Source organism: Tenrec ecaudatus, chromosome 5, assembly GCF_050624435.1.
Source record: "Tenrec ecaudatus isolate mTenEca1 chromosome 5, mTenEca1.hap1, whole genome shotgun sequence".
NCBI lineage: Eukaryota > Metazoa > Chordata > Mammalia > Afrosoricida > Tenrecidae > Tenrec > Tenrec ecaudatus.
This window is the reverse complement of record NC_134534.1, coordinates 56,811,923-56,831,106: the sequence shown is the minus strand read 5'-3', so window position 1 is coordinate 56,831,106 and position 19,184 is coordinate 56,811,923. Positions and strand designations below refer to the sequence as shown.

General features: G+C 39.8%; 1 protein-coding gene across 1 annotated transcript; it reads right to left on the bottom strand.

The window, feature by feature from the left end:
• Positions 1-2,817: 2,817 nt before the first annotated feature.
• On the bottom strand, positions 2,818-6,936 carry PMP2 (peripheral myelin protein 2). Its single transcript, XM_075550630.1, has 4 exons — positions 6,864-6,936; positions 4,641-4,813; positions 4,348-4,449; positions 2,818-2,868 (listed from the first exon to the last, which is right to left on the bottom strand). The coding sequence occupies exons 1-4, from the start codon at positions 6,934-6,936 to the stop codon at positions 2,818-2,820; spliced, it is 399 nt and encodes a 132-aa protein (XP_075406745.1).
• Between the last annotated feature and the right edge of the window lie 12,248 nt (positions 6,937-19,184).

Below are 19,184 nucleotides of genomic sequence, written 5' to 3'. Positions count from 1 at the left end.
CCGAATTCTACCTTGCAGGCCTGGATAGGACAGAGGCTGTACACTGGTACATATGAGGGCTGGAGGTACAGGGAATCCAGGGTGGATGATACCTTCAGGACCAAGGGTGTGAGGGACGATGCTGGGAGAGTGGAGGGTGAGTGGGTTGGAAAGGGGGAACTGATTACAAGGATCCACATGTGACCTCTTCCCTGGGAGAGGGACAGCAGAGAAGGGGGGAAGGGAGACTCCGGATAGGGCAAGATATGACAAAATAACGATGTATAAATTACCAAGGGCACATGAGAGAGGGGGGAAAGGGGAGGGAGGGGGGGAAAAAAAGAGGACCTGATGCAAGGGGCTTAAGTGGAGAGCAAATGCCTTGAGAATGATTGGGGCAGGGAATGTATGGATGTGCTTTATACAATTGATGTATGTATATGTATGGATGGTGATAAGAGTTGTATGAGTCCCTAATAAAATGTAAAAAAAGAAAAGAGGAGAAAAAATTATTAGGGCAAAGACTGTACAGATGTGCTTTATACAATTGATGTATGTATATGTATGAACTGTGATAAGAATTGTATGAGCCCCTAATAAATTGTTAAAATTAAAAAAAAATTAGACAGAAAAAAAAAGAAATCTGAATCTAAAAAAAAAAAAGAATTACTACCAAGACTCTTTCTTTAAAAATTGCTTGCATGCATAATTAAAAATTAAGGCAAAGTTTCTTTCAGAGACTTTGTTTCTGTATCCTTATAGAAGATTTATTTCTGTTTTTAAACATTTTTTTAGGGACTCATACAACTCTTTTCACAATCCATACATACTACAATTGTGTAAAGCACATCTGTACATTCCTTGCCTTCATCATTTTCAAAGCATTTGCTCTCCACTTAAGCCCTTTGCATCAGGTCCGTTTTTTCCCCCTCCCTCCCTGCTCCTCCCTCCCTCCTTCCCTCATGAGCCCTCGATAATTTATAGATTATTATTTTGTCATATCTTGCCCTGTCCGACGTCTCCCTTCACCCACTTTTCATTTGTCCGTCCCCCAGGGAGAAGGTCACATGTAGATCCTTGTAATCAGTTCCCTCTTTCCAACCCACTCCCCCTTAACCCTCCCAGTATCGCCACTCACACCCCTGGTCCTGAAGGTATCATCCACCCTGGATTCTCTGTGCCTCCAGCTCCTATCTGCACCAGTGTACATTCTCTGCTCTATCCAGACTTGCAAGGTAGAATTCGAATCATGGGGTAGGGGGAAGAGGAAGCATTTAGGAACTAGAGGAAAGCTGTATTCTTCATTGGTGCTGCATCGCACCCTGACTAACTCATCTCCTCCCCTAGACCCCTCTGCAAGGGGATCTCCAGTGGCCGACAAATGGGCTTTGGTTCTCCACTCTGCACTTTCCCCTTCATTCACTATGGTAAGATATTTTTTTGTTCCGATGATGCCTTATACCTGATCCCTTCGACACCTCGTGATCACACAGAAAAGATTTATTTCTTAAGTCCGTTTTACAACACTCTTTCTGTGCTGGAACCATTTTTCTTGGTTTTACTTCCACATCCTGAATTGATAGTAGAGAAAACATCCCTTCGGCTTTTTATGATTTCTAAAAATTAACATAGCTGGCTAACAGAAGCTTGTCAAAAAAGAAAGCAAGGATTTTCAGGCAGACAGTTGGGTAAGAACATATCGATTCATAAAGGATTTAGTTTAATTTCACTGTTCAATTTTGGTCAAGAAATTCTTTATAAATTTTTCTTTTACAATTATTTACTTACCCCCCCAAAAAGAAAAACCTAAGTCCACAAGAAATGCTTATACAGTTTTATTCATAGTAATTACAAAAAAATACTGAACAACAACCTGCAAATTTAATGATCATTTATTTAAACTGCATATATTCATACAATAGCATACCATACAGCAATGCAAGAAACTATTCCATACTGAAATAAAGGTGAGTTTTACAAGCGTTCTTCAGAGTGTAAAAAGATAACAGAAAGGAGTATATAATCTATGATTTATCTATATGAATTTGAAAACAGGTACTACGACTCTCTGGCTCTGGAAAGAGATGCTAGCTGCTTTGGGTGAAGGTTAGGTCAAAGGAGGCAGATGCTAGCAAGCAGCCTGAGAAGCATGTCAGACATTCAGGAAATACCCTAGGTTTTCATCAGGATATGAGTTGTACGGGTGCATGCGTTTTGTCAAAATAGAGGAAAGTCTACTCTTGTATTTGTATATTTTGTTGTGGATAAGTTACACCACCATTAAAAAATAAGTAGAACAGAGTCTGCTTCCCTTTTGTAAAGACTATGTGTTCAAGCACAACAGCAATTGCGAGGCCAGTGCAGGTCCAGGTAGTGGTTCATTCTGCTGTTTGTAGGCTTGCTATGAGCTGCAACCAACTCAGTGGCACCCAAGGACAACATCCAAGTTCCTGATTCACAAGAGCATCTCCTACTGGATTGACTAACTTCGGATCCTTTTTGTTCATTACTCTCCTGGCCAGTGAAGGCATTTCGATTTGCTATCCTTGATCAGTTGTAGTACCACCATTCCCTTCAATATCACCTCAAACTCACAACTGACAACATGGATTAGAGTTTCTCGGATAATTTAATGGCATAATCAACTATTTAGGACTGGTGGACTTACACGAAGCTGAAAATGTTTAAGCAATGCTGCAGATTGATTAATTCTCCAGTTAGATATTTTTCTAGCTGACACACAAAGACAAACGTAAAAACAATCTGCAACGTAGTCAGGTTTTGCCGGTGGAAGCAGCTGGTTTCTGACACCAAATGCGCAATGAGGTGGTGATTTTCTCAGGCCTTCTCATAGACTCTGGTGCAGACTACACCCTTCATCACACATTCCTTAAAAAGAGCAAGAGAGATGAACTGAGCATCTAAAACAGAAACCAGTGACTAGCAACTGTGAAAGAAAAGCAGAAAGTTAAAACAAACTCATAAGATTGATATCAGAAGGGAATAAAGTATCAGGGTGACAGTCTCCAGTCATTCAGAATGAGGACCCCTGGAATAGAAGAAATGATTTTGAAAGTTGGCCTGTGTTACTGCAAAGGAGGGAAAAGAAAAGTGTCACCTTTTTATGTATAGTTTTACTTGCATCTAATAAAGTTACTAAAGCTGGTTTCCAGAATTATCTACGTAAGCCCTGGTGGCATGGCGGCTCTGCGTTTGGCTGTGACCCTCCAGGTCGTCTATGTAGCTGTAGTACCCGGGTGACATTTAAACAGAACGAAACAAAGTAAAGCACTGAGGGTTCTTTTCCCTGCAGCGCCTTGTTTGCCTGCATCCAGAGACTTGTATTTAATGGATGCCTCATTGGACCTTATTATTGTTTTGCTTATCTATCTATCTATCTATCTATCTATCTATCTATCTATCTATCTATCTATCTATCTATCTATCTATCTATCTATCTATCCAAAGCTCCCTAAGAAAATAGATCGTGCAGCTAGAGTTAAGAACTACAGTATTAAAGAAAATAATATCTAGAATATTATTTAATGTTTTATACTCAATGTATAAGCAAATTAGTGAACATAGAACTTTAACTTAAAAAATATGAGTGATTTTTACAGGAATTAGATTCTCATCTTACTTAAAGAAAGATTTGCTTTTGGAAGACATATGGTATCACAAGATAATTTTATTTAGAAGTTCCTAGAAGGAATGAAATTTGATCAAATCTATGTGGCCAAATTCAAGACACACTGCCCTTCCTTCTTAACTAGGCACAGGAGCTTTTTAAAGGTTTAACCTTTTTAAAGGTTCTGGGTGGAGAAGATTATTCAGAACTTCCATTAGCGTAGCGAGGGGTTTGGGAAATACGGTGCCAGAATGTGTCATGGGTTCCTCACATGGCCTGTCCAGATCTTGATCTTCACTCTCTCGTCCTGTCTGGGGATCATCTCATGGAAGCTTTGTAACCTTCCCTCCCTGCTGACTAAAGGAGGTCTTTGATGAGCTCAGTTTGTATAATTATCTGGTTACTATGGGTGGTAAAGCATAATGCTTAAAATATTTTAAAATTAACTTTTGGGGAGATTGTTGCTGTAGTTTTGTTTTTTTCTTGTAAAATCCAAATGTTCTTTTCTCCTTGTGAATCCAAATTAGTGAAATTTATTCATGCTTTCTTACATTTTACTACTTGGTTTAGGACTTGGTTATTTCTAACATTTGGGGCCTCCTTGAAGCATTTGAAGTGGAAGGACTCTGCGGTTTGAATACCACCCAGGATTAACTGTGACTTCACCCATTCATATTCCAAAGGGAAAAAGAGAATGTTTTAAAAATATAACCAGTTTTTCTGTTTCAATAAACACTTACCACGACCATTTTCCCATCCACCAGCTTTCTCTTTATTGTTGTCTCTTTGCCATCCCATTTCTGCACTTGATTTAATGAGCCTCTCTCCAAGGTCACAATGCTCTGTAATGACATGTTCGCATAATTAACTTAGCTGGAGTCTAGTTGATAAAAGGAGCAGATCATTCAATGCAGAATCATTTTCATACTAGCTATCTCCTGTGGAGTCGACTTCTGGAACACCCGGGATAAGAACCCTCTCTCTCAAGCAGTGGACTGACTGAGCAAACTCTGAGGAGAACTTTAAAGCTTACCTTTGTTCTCCTATTATCAGCTGTTGTTTCTTCAAATTCCCGACCCAGCTTGAAGGAGATCTCTGTATTTTTGAAAGTACTTTCAGTTCGTATAGTTATAGTGTCCCCTCTCTTGCTGATGATAACCTTGGGCTTGGCCAAGTTTCCTAGTTTTCTGGTGGCTAAACCCACACCTGGAAAACCAAGCAGAATGTGTTAGAATTGGGGTGACTGGGACAGGGACTTGGGGAGAACATATGTGATCACATTCTCCTCTCAGCTGAGCCTCAGGTGCCTAGGTGATAGGTAGTCCAACTCACTACAAAGCGTCTCCCCCACACCCCACACATTTCACCATCTAATAAAAAGACCTAGGCATGGGCTGCAATGTTTTATGTTTTGTTTCTTGTACTGCCCAAAGTTTTAAAAATGTCTTCCACCTAATACAATATTTTTACCATATCTGTTCCCTATTATCATGGAAAATTAACTGTAGTTTTGCATAGATAATTTTATACATTTTAGTTGGTACAAATAATATATATGTATGTGTGTATATATAATAAGTATGCTTTTAAAATGACATCATAAAATATACATACACCATTCTATGGTATTTTTCTCCCTCAGTAATGTATTATGGCTATAAGACCTTTCCTACCATTCATGATAGAATGTTATTTCTTTTGTGTGTGTGTGACTTCCTAAGTCTACCTGGCAGGAAATAAATTTTGTCACATTGCTCCAAGATCTATATACTTACAAGTGAGCATGAATAAAGAATAGAATTCTTTAAAGTCTGCCCGGAAATATAAAAGAAAATTCTACTTAGAACTACTTCTCGTTATTAAGTGTGTGTGTAAACATATATGTGTGCTAAAAAAAAGACTTGAAGAGTTACAGTTAATTGAAAACTATAACTCGTGTGCTTCTAATGTGATTAACCTTCTGTTCTTTCTTGTGATATAGAACAACATTTCTCTTACTAAATAAAAATCTTTGAGTTAGAGACAGAAAATCTGCATTTGTTGAGTTTGCTGGCGGGCCTTAAAACTTGGACACAGCTGAATTAGGAAGTCTCGCGTTGAGACTGTCTTGTATTCTTCTCAGCTCTAAAGCAAATCTCAGCCTATGGATCTATCCCCAAAGATTCTCGTAGCTCTCCAGGCAACAAAGATATGGTTTGGTTCACTTTATCGACAAACTAGAACCTCTTCCATAAGGTTTCTGGACAGGTCAGTAAAGATACAGCCACCCCAACGAAGATGGCAATCGGAAGCATGGCTTTCTTGATTGCATTTTACAGCGCTGGGCATTTCTAAAAACTCTGCCCATGTTTTGTCATCACATATGGGGGGCATTCTTTAGAAATTAGATAAAATACGATTGAAGTAACTAAGAACTGAGTCCTTACTGTCTGCACTGTTCTAACTCCCTTTCTCTCACGAGCTTGATGGGACAATGAATATTCTACTTCAGCAAGCATTTGCCCCTCTGCCCCCAACTTCCTGTATCTGCATGAGGATCTAATAATGAACAACCCAAAAGCAGAAAGAGAAAACTAAATTTTAATTAAGGTAAGCATCGAGTTTTAAAATGGAGATTTCTAGTGCCTGCGGTATATTGAACTCCTTATTTTATGAGCACATAAGTTGCTATGACAACATGTTTTTAGGAATATCAGGGAATGGGCTGTTCAAGTTTCCAATTTATTTATTCCTGATTTGAAGCCCTGGTGGCATCGTGGTAATAGTTAGGCTGCTAATCACAAGGTCAGCAGTTCCAAACCACCAGCAGCTTCACAAGAGAAAGAGGAAGCCCTCTCCTTCTGTAATGAGTTACCATTTCAGAAATCCACAGGAGCAGTCTACCCTGCCCTCCAGGGTTGCTTATGAGCCGGAAATGACTCAATGGCAGTGGGTTTGGTCTGAAATCAAAGTTCAATCGATAAGAAACCACACTGGAAATCAGTGGGAGTCCCATGCACTTGAGCAGATCTCATCTTGGTTTCAATCTAGTCGAATTGCTACAAACAAAATGCAAATAGGTTATTTGACAAGAAACAGAAGGTTAATCTCAGAAGAGAATGGTACTTCAGTCTGAGGACACTTCTGGAAGTTCCTGGAAAATGAGTGAGGAGTAAATAAGTATGCAAGGTCCTCAAAGGGGATTTTCTCAAAAAAAATTAAATACATACAAAAGAACAGGACTTCTCAAGTAAAATTACAAAAAACAAGTTCTTACCCAGGGCTTTCATGTAATCATCAAAGTGCTCACTAGAGACCAGTTTCCAGGTACCCAGGAATCTCTTGCACATCGTGATGGATCCGAGTTCAAGGCAGATGTAAGTGGGATTCAAGAGACTCAACCGAGACGCCCACACTCATTAGAAGATTCTTTTTCAATGGTGCCTGAAGCATGTGACTCTCTCAGGGACCCAATGGGGAGAACCAGTGTCAGGACTGTGCCCTGAATGGCTCTTGAATCGTCAGCTGTGCATTCATTAAGACAAAAGATAACCCCACACAATGGCTCCTTCTGTCTCCAAACAATTGTTAGAAATGAATAAGAAAAGTATTTGAAACTTCAACAAATATTTGGTTGACTTTCTGTTTGCAAGTGCTTTGATTCTTAATGCTTTTTAGGAGAGTTCATGAGCTAAATCCTGCACTAAGCTAAACTATACAAGCATCAATGCTTATATTTCTGTGTGTGTGTTTAGGCATCTTGATCACTCCCAATCAACACATCAAGAATTCTTATTGGAAGGAAAGAAACAGAGGAAAATGTCCGAGAGTATTGCAATAAAATCCTCAAATATGGTGTGGGAGAGAAATGCAGGGTAGCAGTGTGAGGAAGTATTCATAGGTGAGGAAGGCTTGACATAGTTCACATATCCAGGCAGGCAGAGTAGGCAGACAAAGAGGTCAATCTATTGCAGTAAAGGACAGAGCTTCGATTCATTAACAAGACAAGGGGTAGCACTATGGCCTGCTCCTAGACCACAGCAAAGATTTGCATCTATAAAAGATAAAACAAGAAAAGCTGAAGCCACTACTTAGTGTTTCTTAGTTAATCTGAGAACAGTGAGATACTTAAGTCATTTAAAATAAATCTAATATTTTATCATGAGAAAAGATGAGATATAAAAATAATACTAACACATACTGAGAGCTCTCTCTGTGCCAGACACTGCTAAATCCTTATTTCATTTAACCTTTACAGAAATGCTAAGGGTTAGATGTCATGATGATGTGCATTTTGCAATGAGAAAACTGAGTTTACATAATTTTCTTAAGATCCCCAAAACATGAAATGGGGAGAAGTATAATTTGAATCTGCCCTTGTGCCCAGAAACTCAGAATCTAAGCCATTCTCTTAGAGCATGCCCTCTCCAACATACAGGTGAAGAGGTCCCCATCAAAGAGCAGGTGCTACTAGCAGTACCAGTGCTTGCTAGCGGTGCTCAGTCTCTGTTCACGACTTAAGAAAAGTGAAAATCAAGAGAGGAACCCATGGGAGGCTGTAACAGTGAGCCAGAATCCCAGTTTTTACCAGTGTCTTATGGATTCCATACTTTTTCCTAGGAGGTTTTCCACATTAGCATCAATCCTGGTTACATGACAACTGATATTAACAGGCTTTTGCATTTTGTATCATAAATCGGTTAGCAGTTTTTACAACACTAAAGCTACCTCATGATCAATTTACAACCAATAGAACCACTCACTTTAAGGGCTCAGGTAACCAAAGATGGACTGTATCATAGCTACTCTCCTTTTGTGGTTGGGATCCAAATCAGGTTTTTAAAATCTAGAATTGAACACAGTGGGCTAAAGTTTCATCTTACATTACTAATGCTTGAATAACTCAAGTAAGCATGGACTAATGAGAGGGAAAAGTCCTGAACTAACCTTTAACCCACTCATAGCCTACAGAATATAATGGGAGGGGGCATTGAACTAGAACAGAGAAAATTGTTGTTGTTGTTTTTAAAGGGTTTGATAAGTGTGTGTTAGAATGAGATTTTATTAGACGATTTCAAGTTTCATTGTGTACAGTCTAGCCTGCAGACTCTTATTTCACACATGTATCTACCATTGTGGTAACACTAAAGTAGTATGGCCAGTGACACGGAAACAATTCTTGCACTCAAAATCTTATGCTCTACTGTAGTTCCCTCCTTACATATGATTCCAATTTCTGCAGTTTCAGTTACCCACCATCAGCCACTGTTTGAAGTATTAAATGAGTAGCATGATAAAATCATGCTGAGTCCAGTTCTGTCCCATCCAGCATGTGAATCATGCAATGGTCCAAAGTACCCATACCATATATGGTATCCACCCATTTGTTACTGTTGATAATCTTACCATGCCTAATTTATAAATCAAACTTTATGATCAGTATATACATGTACGGGAAAAAACCTGGTATATAGAGGATTGAGCACTATCCATGGTTTCATTCAACCCCTGGGGCTTGTAGGATGAATTCCCTCTGCAGAATAGGGGAGGAGACAGGCCCTGGAAAGAGAAATCATGCTTGGAGAAAAGAGGAATGCCTTCAGTGAGATGGAGTGACACCGAGGCTGGAAGAATAGGCTCAAATCTCACAACCATTGTGAGGATGGTGCAGGACCAGGCAGCATTTCACTCATACATAGGGTCACTATGCATTAGAACGGAGATGATACTGTACGTGGGGGGAAAGGTATCAAGCAAATATTCTAAGATAAATAAGAGACACCAAGTATCATTGTATCAAATTTGCAGATGGAAACTATCAGAATGCCGTTACAGAGTCAAGTTATCTCTAACCACGTAGGAAGAAGGTACCTGATGGAACTTCTTAGATACCATTTTACTAGAGATGGATGATCTAATTTATTGCAAAATTCACGGTCACCCCTCCGAGTCTTGGCTGAAGGCGACATAGCCCTCTTTCCTGTTTTAAGTGTGTTTCTCTACGGTTAACAATGGGGAGATTAAAATTGCCATCTTAATAAAAGCATTTCCTGTCCCTTTCTGGGCCACCAGTTGATAGTGCTCTCTTGGTTGCTATGGTGACTTTGCATTTATGCTGTCCCAAAGGTACTTAATATCTTTTGTTGAATGACAATGAAGACAGAGAAGTAGTTTGTGGTTCCTTTTAAAAATGCAATTAACTTTATTATTGCTAAAGTCTAATATGCTTGGCTTTTCCTAAAGCTAGTCTGAGATTTTCCATCATTGTTCCTAATAGAGCACCTGAGAATCGAAATTGTTCATTCACTTGTGAGAGAATAGATGACAGAGTTTCACAATTTGAATTCTTTTCTTTAGCCATTATTTGGATCAATTGTAATGTCACTAATTTCATTAATTAATATGGTTATCTGTGTCTGTTTTGTCAGTCTAGCAAGTTATTCGTCTAGTTAATGGATCTATTCTGTTGATCCTTTCAAAGAACCAACTCTATACTGTTTTTCTGTTTCATTTAATTCTATGCTGCGCTTTATTCTTTCTTTTTTACTAGTAGCTTGTGCCATTTTTGCTCTTCCTTTTCATTAGTGGAAGGAACTCACCCTGGTGATGAAGTCAGTTGTGTACCGGATTCCTCACTCTACAGTCAGCACTTTGAATTCACCAGCCACTCCTCCGGGTACAGATGAGAGTGGAAGCTCCTGGAAAGATTTCGTCTCAGGAACCTCTGGGGAGCATTTCTATTCTGTCCCTATGGTCACTATGCGCTGGTGCCATTTGGTTTGATCTTTTTGTCTGTTTATTCAAGTTTTCAGTGTCAGTTACTGATTTGGGATCTTTCATCCTTTTTAATGTGTGGATTTCCCTCTGAGTACTGCTTTTGTTGTTTCCAAAGGGTTTGACTTGCTTTCACTTTTACCTTGTTATGTTTCAACTGTCATTTGATTCTTGGGAGTTTTAAACTTCATTTTTGATTTCTTCTATCATGCAATAGTTTTTAGTAATGTGTTGTTTATTTTAATGGGGTTTTCTTGTTCTTTTCTACATTTTTCCTGTTGTTGATTATTGGTAGTCTCTAGGTTATGAACATCCAACTTACAGACAACTCCGACTTGCCCTTTTAAATAGTTCTGTCATAGTTGTTTATATGAGATATATACCCAAAGTCTTACAAAGTGCTAGATTAAAAAGTTAATGGCCAGTTCCATGATGTTCACCTTCCTGACACGATCGCTGAGACAAAGCGGGTACATAAGCAAATGTGGTGAAAAAAGCTGATGGTGCCCGGGAATCAAAAGATATAGCTTCTTAGGTCTTAAAGGCTTGAAGGTAAACAAGCAGCCATCTAGCTCAGAAGCACCAAAGTCCACATGGAAGAAGCACACCAGGCTGTGTGATCATGAAGAGTCCATGGGATCAGGTATCAGGCATCAAATACCCAGAACAAAAAACCATATCATTGTGAATGAGGGGGAGTACAGAGTGGGGACCCAAAGCTCATCTGTAGGCAACTGAACATCCACTTTCTGAAGAGTCACGTGGAAGAGACCAGCCAGTCAGTGTGCTGTGTAGCAACGATGAAACATACAACTTTCTGCTAGTTCTTAAATGCTTCCTCCCCGCAACTATCACGATCCCAATTCTACCTTAAAAATACAGCTAGACCAGAAGATGTACACTGGTACAGAGAGGAACTGGAAACACAGGGAATCCAGGACAGATGAAGCCCTCAGGACCAGTGGTGAGAGTGGTGATACCAAGAGAGAAAGTGGGAGCGAAAGTGGGCTAGAAAGAGGGAACTGATTATTAGGATCTACATATAACCCTCACCCTGGAGGACGGAAAACAGAAAAGTGGGTGAGAGAGACATTGGACAGTGTTAGACAGGACAAAATAATCATAATTTATAAGTTATCAAGGGTTTGAAGGAGGGGGAGAAGGAGGGGAAATGAGGAGCTGATACCAAGGGCTCAAGCAGAAAGCAAGTGTTTTGAGAATTATGATAGCAACAAGTGTGAAAATGTGCTTGACACAATGGATATATATATATATATATGAGTTGTATAAGCCCCTAATAAAATTATTTAAAAGGAAAAATTAATGGCCAATAGCATTGGGGTAGGAAATCTGGAAGAGGTACAAGTGAGCTTTTTCAGAAGCCTGATATCTGAGATTTTATTATTAGCAGAACTGTAGGAGAGAGACACACATTCAAAGCATTATAGTCACACATGCAAAAAAATAGAAAAGAAAAAAATTCCCCACCAGTATCCTTTATAAATATAGAAATGACATTTTCAAGAAAATTCTATCCAACAGGCTTCAACAACATATCAAAAATAAAGAGGTTGAAGGGGGGAGGAAATAAAAGGGGGGTTGAAAGTAAAATGATAACGGAGGGAGCAGGGCACTAATTCACCCAGGGGGAGAGTACTGGTCTTGTTTCCACAGAATCTGGAAGGGTCATGCAGAGCTTACCATGAAGCACCAAATCATCAGGACAGCGGATCACATGGAAGAATGCACGAAGAGAGAGAGCTATAGGGCTGGCCCCCACCACAGCCAAACTGACCCCCTCCCTGGAAGTGGGTTTGGCGGAGAGCAGGTTGGGGAGTAGGCACAACATGCCACACCCACATGGAGGCAGGCCAGGGGTTGTGGGGGGAGGAAGAGAAAGAGAGTAGGACTGGGCCCCATGCTGGCACATGATGCTCAGAGGATGACATCCCTGATGGGAGCTAATGGGACACAGAGGAGACTGGGCAAATGACAACAGCATGTATCATGCTGTCCCCTTGCTGGAGCAGACTGAGACAGAGGACATTTCTGGGGTTATGTGGTGGGGAGGCACAGTGGTCTGAACCCCCCAAAACAGAGCGAATCAAGAAGGGAGCATACCTGGAAAGACAATCTGGAGGAGAAAGCAACTGGGCTGACTGTTCAGGGGGAAACGGGGGAGGGGGACTGGGAGGGAGTGGGGAAGGAAGAGGGAGAAGGGAACAAGTGGTCCAAAATTGGTGGTGAGGAGGCTGTAGGAGGCCTGGTAGGGCTTGAGCAAGGGTAATGTAACCGAGAGGAAATGCTGAAACCTAAATGAAGGCTGAGCATGATAGTGGGACAAGAGGACAGTAAAAGGAAATAGAGGAAAGAACTAGGGGGTAAAGGTCATTTATAGAGGTCTAAATACAGGCATGTACATATGTAAATGTATTTATTTATGATGATGAGGAAACAAATCTATGTGCATATATTTATAGGTTTAGTACTAAGGTACCAGATGGACATTGGGCCTCCACTCAAGTACTTATCAATGCAGGAATACTTTGTTCTGTTAAACTGGCATTCCATGGTGCTCACCTTCCGGACATGAAGACAAATGGGTGCATGAGCAAGTATGGTGAAGAAAGCTGATGTTGCCAGCTATCAAATGATAAGTGTTTGGGGTCTTAAAGTCTTGAGGATAAGCTAGCAGCCATCTAGAACAGAAGCATCAAAACCCACATGTAAGAAACACACCAGCCTGTGTGATCATGAGATGTCGAAGGGATAAGGTTTCAGGCATCAAAAAAGGAAAAATCACATCATTGTGAATGAGGGGTAGTGCAGAGTAGGGACCCAAAGGCCATTTGTGGGCAACTGGACATCCCCTTACAGAAGGGTCTTGGGAGGAGATGAGCCAGTCAGAGTGCAGTGTAGCAATGATGAAACATACAACTTTCCTCTTGTTCTTAAATGCTTCCTCCCCCAACTATTATGATCCCAATCTGCCTTACAAATACAGCTGACCAGAGGATGTACATTGGTACAGAGAGGAACTGGAAACACAGGGAATTCAGGACAGGAGACCCCCTCAGGACCAGTGGTGAGAGTGGTGATACCAGAAGGGTGGAGGGAAGGTGAGGTACAAAGGGGGAACCGATGATAAGGATCTACATATAGCCTCCTCTCTGGAGGTTGGTCAACAGAAAAGTGGGTGAAGGGAGATGTCAGACAGTGTAAGATATGACAAAATAATAATAATGACTTATAAATTATCAAGGGTTAATGAGGGAAGGGGAATGGGGAAGGAGGGGAAAAATGAGGATCTAATGTTGGGGACTCAAGTGGAAAGCAGATGTTTTGAGAATGATGATGGCAACAAATGTGCAAATGTACTTGACACATGGATGTATGTATGGATTGTGATAACGTTGTATGAGACCCCAATAAAATGAATTGGAAAGCTTAATAAAGTGGAAATATCTATTCTACCTAAAACAATCTACAGGTGCAATGCAATCTGAATTCAAATCCCAACACCATTCTTTACTGAATGGAGAAGCTAAAGAGGAACTTCATATGGAAAGAAACTCCAAATAGTGAAAGTAATATATAAGAAAAAGAACAAAACAAGAAATCTTACACTCACTAATATTAAAATATCGCAACTATTGTAGCTAAAATAACCTGGTTTGGGTTCAACAAAAGACATGTAGACAGTGGACTAATATTGAGAATCCAGAATTAAACCCAGCGCTCTGTTAATCCCTGATTGAGCTATGAGGTAGGCATTGGACCAATCCAGAGTTGGCTCATTGAACCCACTAGCTGCTCCTCCAGAGAAATATGAAGTTGTCTGCTTCCACAAGGATTTATACTCATGAAAACCCTGTATATGATCGCTATAAATTGATATCAGTTTTATGGTAGTGATGGTGTGTGCGTGTGTGTAAAATTGATTTTCAACAAGTGATCAAATTCTTTCTGTGGGCAGAATCAATCTCAATAAATTTTGCTAACAAATTAGATATTCACCTGGAGAAATATTAAACCCATACTTCACAACATACACAAAAAATTAACTTAAAATGGATTAAAGGCCAACCTAAATGTTAAAAATAAAACCATAAAATTCCTGGAAGATTATGCAGGGAGGTAATCTTTTGTAAAAATATGTTAATAAGCATTACAACAAATATACAAATAAAAGGACAAAATTGATTCATGGAACCTCATGAAATTTAAAATGTATGTTCTTAAAAGATTTTATTAAAAGATAAATTAGACAACACATATACTGGGATATGATTTTTTTGGGGGGGGAAAGGATCTAACTGATAAGAATCTAATCTCTAAATTCTATAGAAGATTTCAACAACCCAACAGCAAAAGGACAAACAACCCATTCACACAATGGGCAAAGAACATGAGCATAACTTTCACCAAAGAGGACATTCAAGTATCTAGCAAACATGAAAAATGCTCATGATCAATTACCAGTAAAAAGGTGCAATTTAAAACTGCAACGAGATGCCATTTTAACCTGAAAAAAATGCCAATTCCAATTTAAAAACAGATAACAACAGCAAAAACCCATAGCAACAACAACAACAAACCCAGATAACAAACTCAGGTGAGGATGTGGAGAGATGGAACCCTTATCCACTGACCTTGGGACTGTAAAATAATAAAACTACTATGAAATATTGCGTGGCATTTTCTCAAAAAGTAGAAATAGAATTACCTATGATCCACAACCCCTAGGTATTACCCAACTAATCCCAACCCAATCTAATGCCTTCCAGGAAATACCAATTCATAACAACCTTACAGGACACAGTGGAGCTTTTTCATAGGATTTCCAAGACTATAAATCTGTACTGAAGCAGGGTGCTAAATTTTTTTCTCATGAAGCTTCTAGGTCTGAACCCTCTGTACTTCATTAACCGGAGCCCCAATGGTATAGTGCTTATGCTTTGAGTTTCAATCCACATAGTAGTTAAAAATCACAAGCAGCTCTGAGGGGAAAGACGGATTTCTTCTCCTGTAAGAATTTAAAGTCTTGAAAACTCACAGGAGGTTGATGTTAATCAGCATTGACTCGATGGCAGCAAGTGTTTTATTATGACAGGTATTAATCTGATAGGCATGGTTCTTCCTTTGTGAATGAATGTGATCGAAAGTTTTTCCCTATCACCAACCTCCATTGTTGGTGTAAATAGTGTCGGGTGACTTACAAGTTAAATTTATACAAGTCAACAATTCATTTGGGGTTCGTAGCCAGCCTATACTTGTGTAATTTCATTTCCTCAACAATGTTTTAAGTGGCTTGATTAATGACACGATCAATAGAATTACCTTATGTGCCAGGGGGATGATTGATAATGTTCTCTAATATAAAATAATAATTATGTCTCTAAACGGAACCAGAGACATAAGCTATAGATATCTGAATGGATGTGGAGATCATACTTAGAGTCCCAATCTAAGAACAATTAGTTCTTATGATATGGACCTGCTTGATGCTCAGCACATGAAGAAATGACTGACGATATGAATGCTACAGCTCAGGGTGGTGAAGAAACTATATGGTGGCGGGCTGTCAGAAATCATAATGTCTCATTGGACATCTCCTTACAGAAGGGTCACAAAGAAAAAATGAACCAGTCAGGGTGCAGTATAGCACTGACAAAACATACTAAAAATTCTCTCCCAGTCTATGGGTTTTCTTGTTGCTCTTTTGGTGAACTATTTCAATGTACACAGGTGTTTTATCCTTAGTATATCCCACTTGTCAATTTTAGCTTCTTCTGTGTGTGCATCCTTTTCTATTTCAGTCAACCTATGTATTTCCTGTGCCAAGAGTCTTAGGTTTGTCATGATTCTTTTGTTGATGGCCATGAAGGTTTAGGGTTTTACTTCTAGGCTTGTGATCCACCTTGAGTTTGTTCTTGTGCATGGGGTGAGGTAAACATCTTGTTTCATTTTTCTATCGGTGGATATCCATGGTTTCCAGCACCACTTGTGTTAAAGAGAGCATCTTCTTCCCACTTGAAGCTTTTGGAGCCTTTGTTGATGAACAGTTGTCTATATGCTGACGGTTTTATTCCTTGGTTTTCTGTTCTTTTCCATTGGTCTGGTTGTCTCTCATTATTCCAGCACCATGCTGTTTTGACCATTAACACTGTATTGTCAGGGTTACAGTCCGGTAAAGCAAACCCTCCGACTTCGTCCTTCATTTCAGGGAGTTCTCTGCTAATTCTGGGCTTCCTCCCTCTCCATATGAAATTGGTGGTTAGTGTTCCCAATTCTTTGAAGAGGTTGTTGGTATTTGAATCAGGATAGTGTTAAACTTATATAGTGCCTGGGGTAAGAGTGGAATCTTTACGCTATTGGATTTTACAATTCATGAGGTCACTTTGGGTTTTCTGTAGTAGAGTCCTGTGGTTTTCCTTGTGGTTTTCCTGTCTTTCCTTCTTTTGTGGTTGTTGTTAGATATTTCAATTTGTTCTTGGCTATTGTAAAAGGCACTACCTTCTTGAGCTCCTCTTCCATAGTTACACCTGATGTATATAGCAGTCTGATAGACTTCGTTCGTTGATCTTATATCCTGCCATTCTTACATAGTCCTCTATTGCTGCCAGCAGTCCTGTTGTGGAGCTTTTGAGATTTTCAATGTATAGAATCATGTCGTCTGTAAATAGCCAGAGTTTCAGCTCATCCTCTCCCAAATGGATAGCTTTCATGTCCTTCTGCTGCTTTATGTTGTTAGCAAGAACCTCCAGTACCATGTTGAATAGAAGTGGGGACAAAGGGCATCCTAGTCTGTTCTCCTTTTTCCAGTGGTATTGTTTTCCATCTTTTCTCCATCGACTATAATGTTGGCTATTGGCTTTTTGTAACTAGCTTATAATAGCTTGAGGAAATTTCCTTCCATTCCTATCTTCTTGAGTGCCTTAATTAGGAATTGGTGTTAGATGTTGCCATGCTTTTTCAGTGTCTATTGAGATTATCATGTTTCTTATCCATTTTTTTTCAATGTGGTGGATTGAGTTGAAGGACTTTCAGATGTTGAGCCATCCCTCCATCCCTGGAATTGGATCCCTCCTGATCATGATGGGTGATATGTCTTACATGTTTTTGTATTCTATTGGCCAATATTTTGTTAAAGATTTTTGCATCTATGCTCATTAGAGATATTGGTCTGTAGCCCTCTATTCCTGTGAGGTCCTTGCCCTGTTTAGGTATCAAAGTTATACCGGCTTCATAGAATGAGTTTGGGAGTTTGCCATCGTTTTCTATTCTCTGGAGCAATTAATTTGTGGAGGATCAGTGTCAGCTCTTCCCTGAATGCTCGGTAGAATTCTCCTGTGAACTGAGGAGCTTTTTCTTTTCTTTTCTTTGGTAGTTTTTGATAACCATATCTATTTCTTCTTTTGTTATAGGTTTGTTGAGGTCCTTGACCTCTATCTGGGATAATCTAGGAAGGGATTCTTTTTCCAAGTATTTGTCAATGTCTTCCTTGTGGTTGAATTCATTAGAATACAGATTTTCATAGTACTTTGTGATTACTCTTTTAATTTCATTGGGGTCTGTTTTAGTCTAGGTACATTAGAGAAACAAATCCACAGAAACCCATATGCATAAGAGACAGTTTTATATAAGGGTAAGTGCACATCAAGAAAACACCCCAACCCAGGGCTGCCCAAGCCCACAAGTCCAACATTAGCCCATATGTCTAACACCAATCCACAAAGTTCTCCTCCATCCCACAAAACACACACAATGATCCCAACTTCAGAAGGAAAGCCGAATCAGTGAATATGCAAGCATCTCAGTGCTGGCAGGGGTCTGTAAGCCAAACACTTCATGCCTTTAACCCCCAATTTTGGATATCCAATTTATATCCTACCCACTACAAACTTTCATAGGTGGGGGAATATATTCACAGGATTATAAGATTAAGGTGTAGGTGTTATTTAATTACAATTGTGAGGCTATAGAATTAGGTATAGGTGCCAAGATGGCGAGGGGTGGATTGAAATAGTTGGTTTATTGTGCCAACCTGGCTGATAAACACATGTGTGGTTAATAGAAGGTCAGAGATATAAATTATTCAGTGAGCCTCGCCTTGCTAGTTCTTGGGTCTCTTGCTTTCTGATGGTCGGACCAGGGTGCAGCTGCCTTAGCCAGTTCTCTGCTTCAGCTGGCAAGGCTCACTTCCTACAAGACATCCCTGAGGAGAAGCCACATGGACATACCCTGATGCAGCCCTGGATGCTTACACAGCCATGTGGAGACCCCTGCCAGCGCTGAGATGTTTACACGTTCACTGATTCGGCTTTCTCCCTGCAGTCAGTTTCATTGTGTGTGTTTTGTGAGATGCAGGAGGACTTTGTGGATTAGTGTCAGACATATGGGCTTAATGTTGGACTTGTGGGCTTGGGCAGCACTGGGTTGGGGTGTTTTCTTGATGTGCACTTACCCTTTATATAAAACTGTCTCTTATGTATATGGGTTTCTGTGGATTTGTTTCTCTAATGTGCCCAGACTCACACAGGGTCCCTCTTCCTTTTCCTATATGCATTAATCACTATCAAACTTCTCTCATAACTGCTATTGCCGCATCCCATAGGTTTTGGTATGCTGTGTACTCATTCTCATTAGTTTCTAGAAAATTCCTAGTTTCCTCTCTAATCTGGCACAGTACCCATTCATGTCACAGAAGATTGTTATTCACCCTCCATTGTTGGCCTTTGTTTTTCTCGTTGCCTTTTTTTGTTGATCTCCACCTTTATGGCATGTGGTCTGAGAGGGACGTCTGAGTGATCTCTGTTTTTAA

Bases quoted from the DNA above. Each gene is read 5' to 3' on its own strand.
- PMP2 (XM_075550630.1), bottom strand. From the start codon at position 6,936: ATGTGCAAGAGATTCCTGGGTACCTGGAAACTGGTCTCTAGTGAGCAC. The intron at 4,450-4,640 runs GTAAGCTTTAAA...ATGTCATTACAG, and splicing joins CTGATAATAGGAGAACAAAG to AGCATTGTGACCTTGGAGAG. The intron at 2,869-4,347 runs GTAAGTGTTTAT...GCTCTTTTTAAG, and splicing joins TGGATGGGAAAATGGTCGTG to GAATGTGTGATGAAGGGTGT.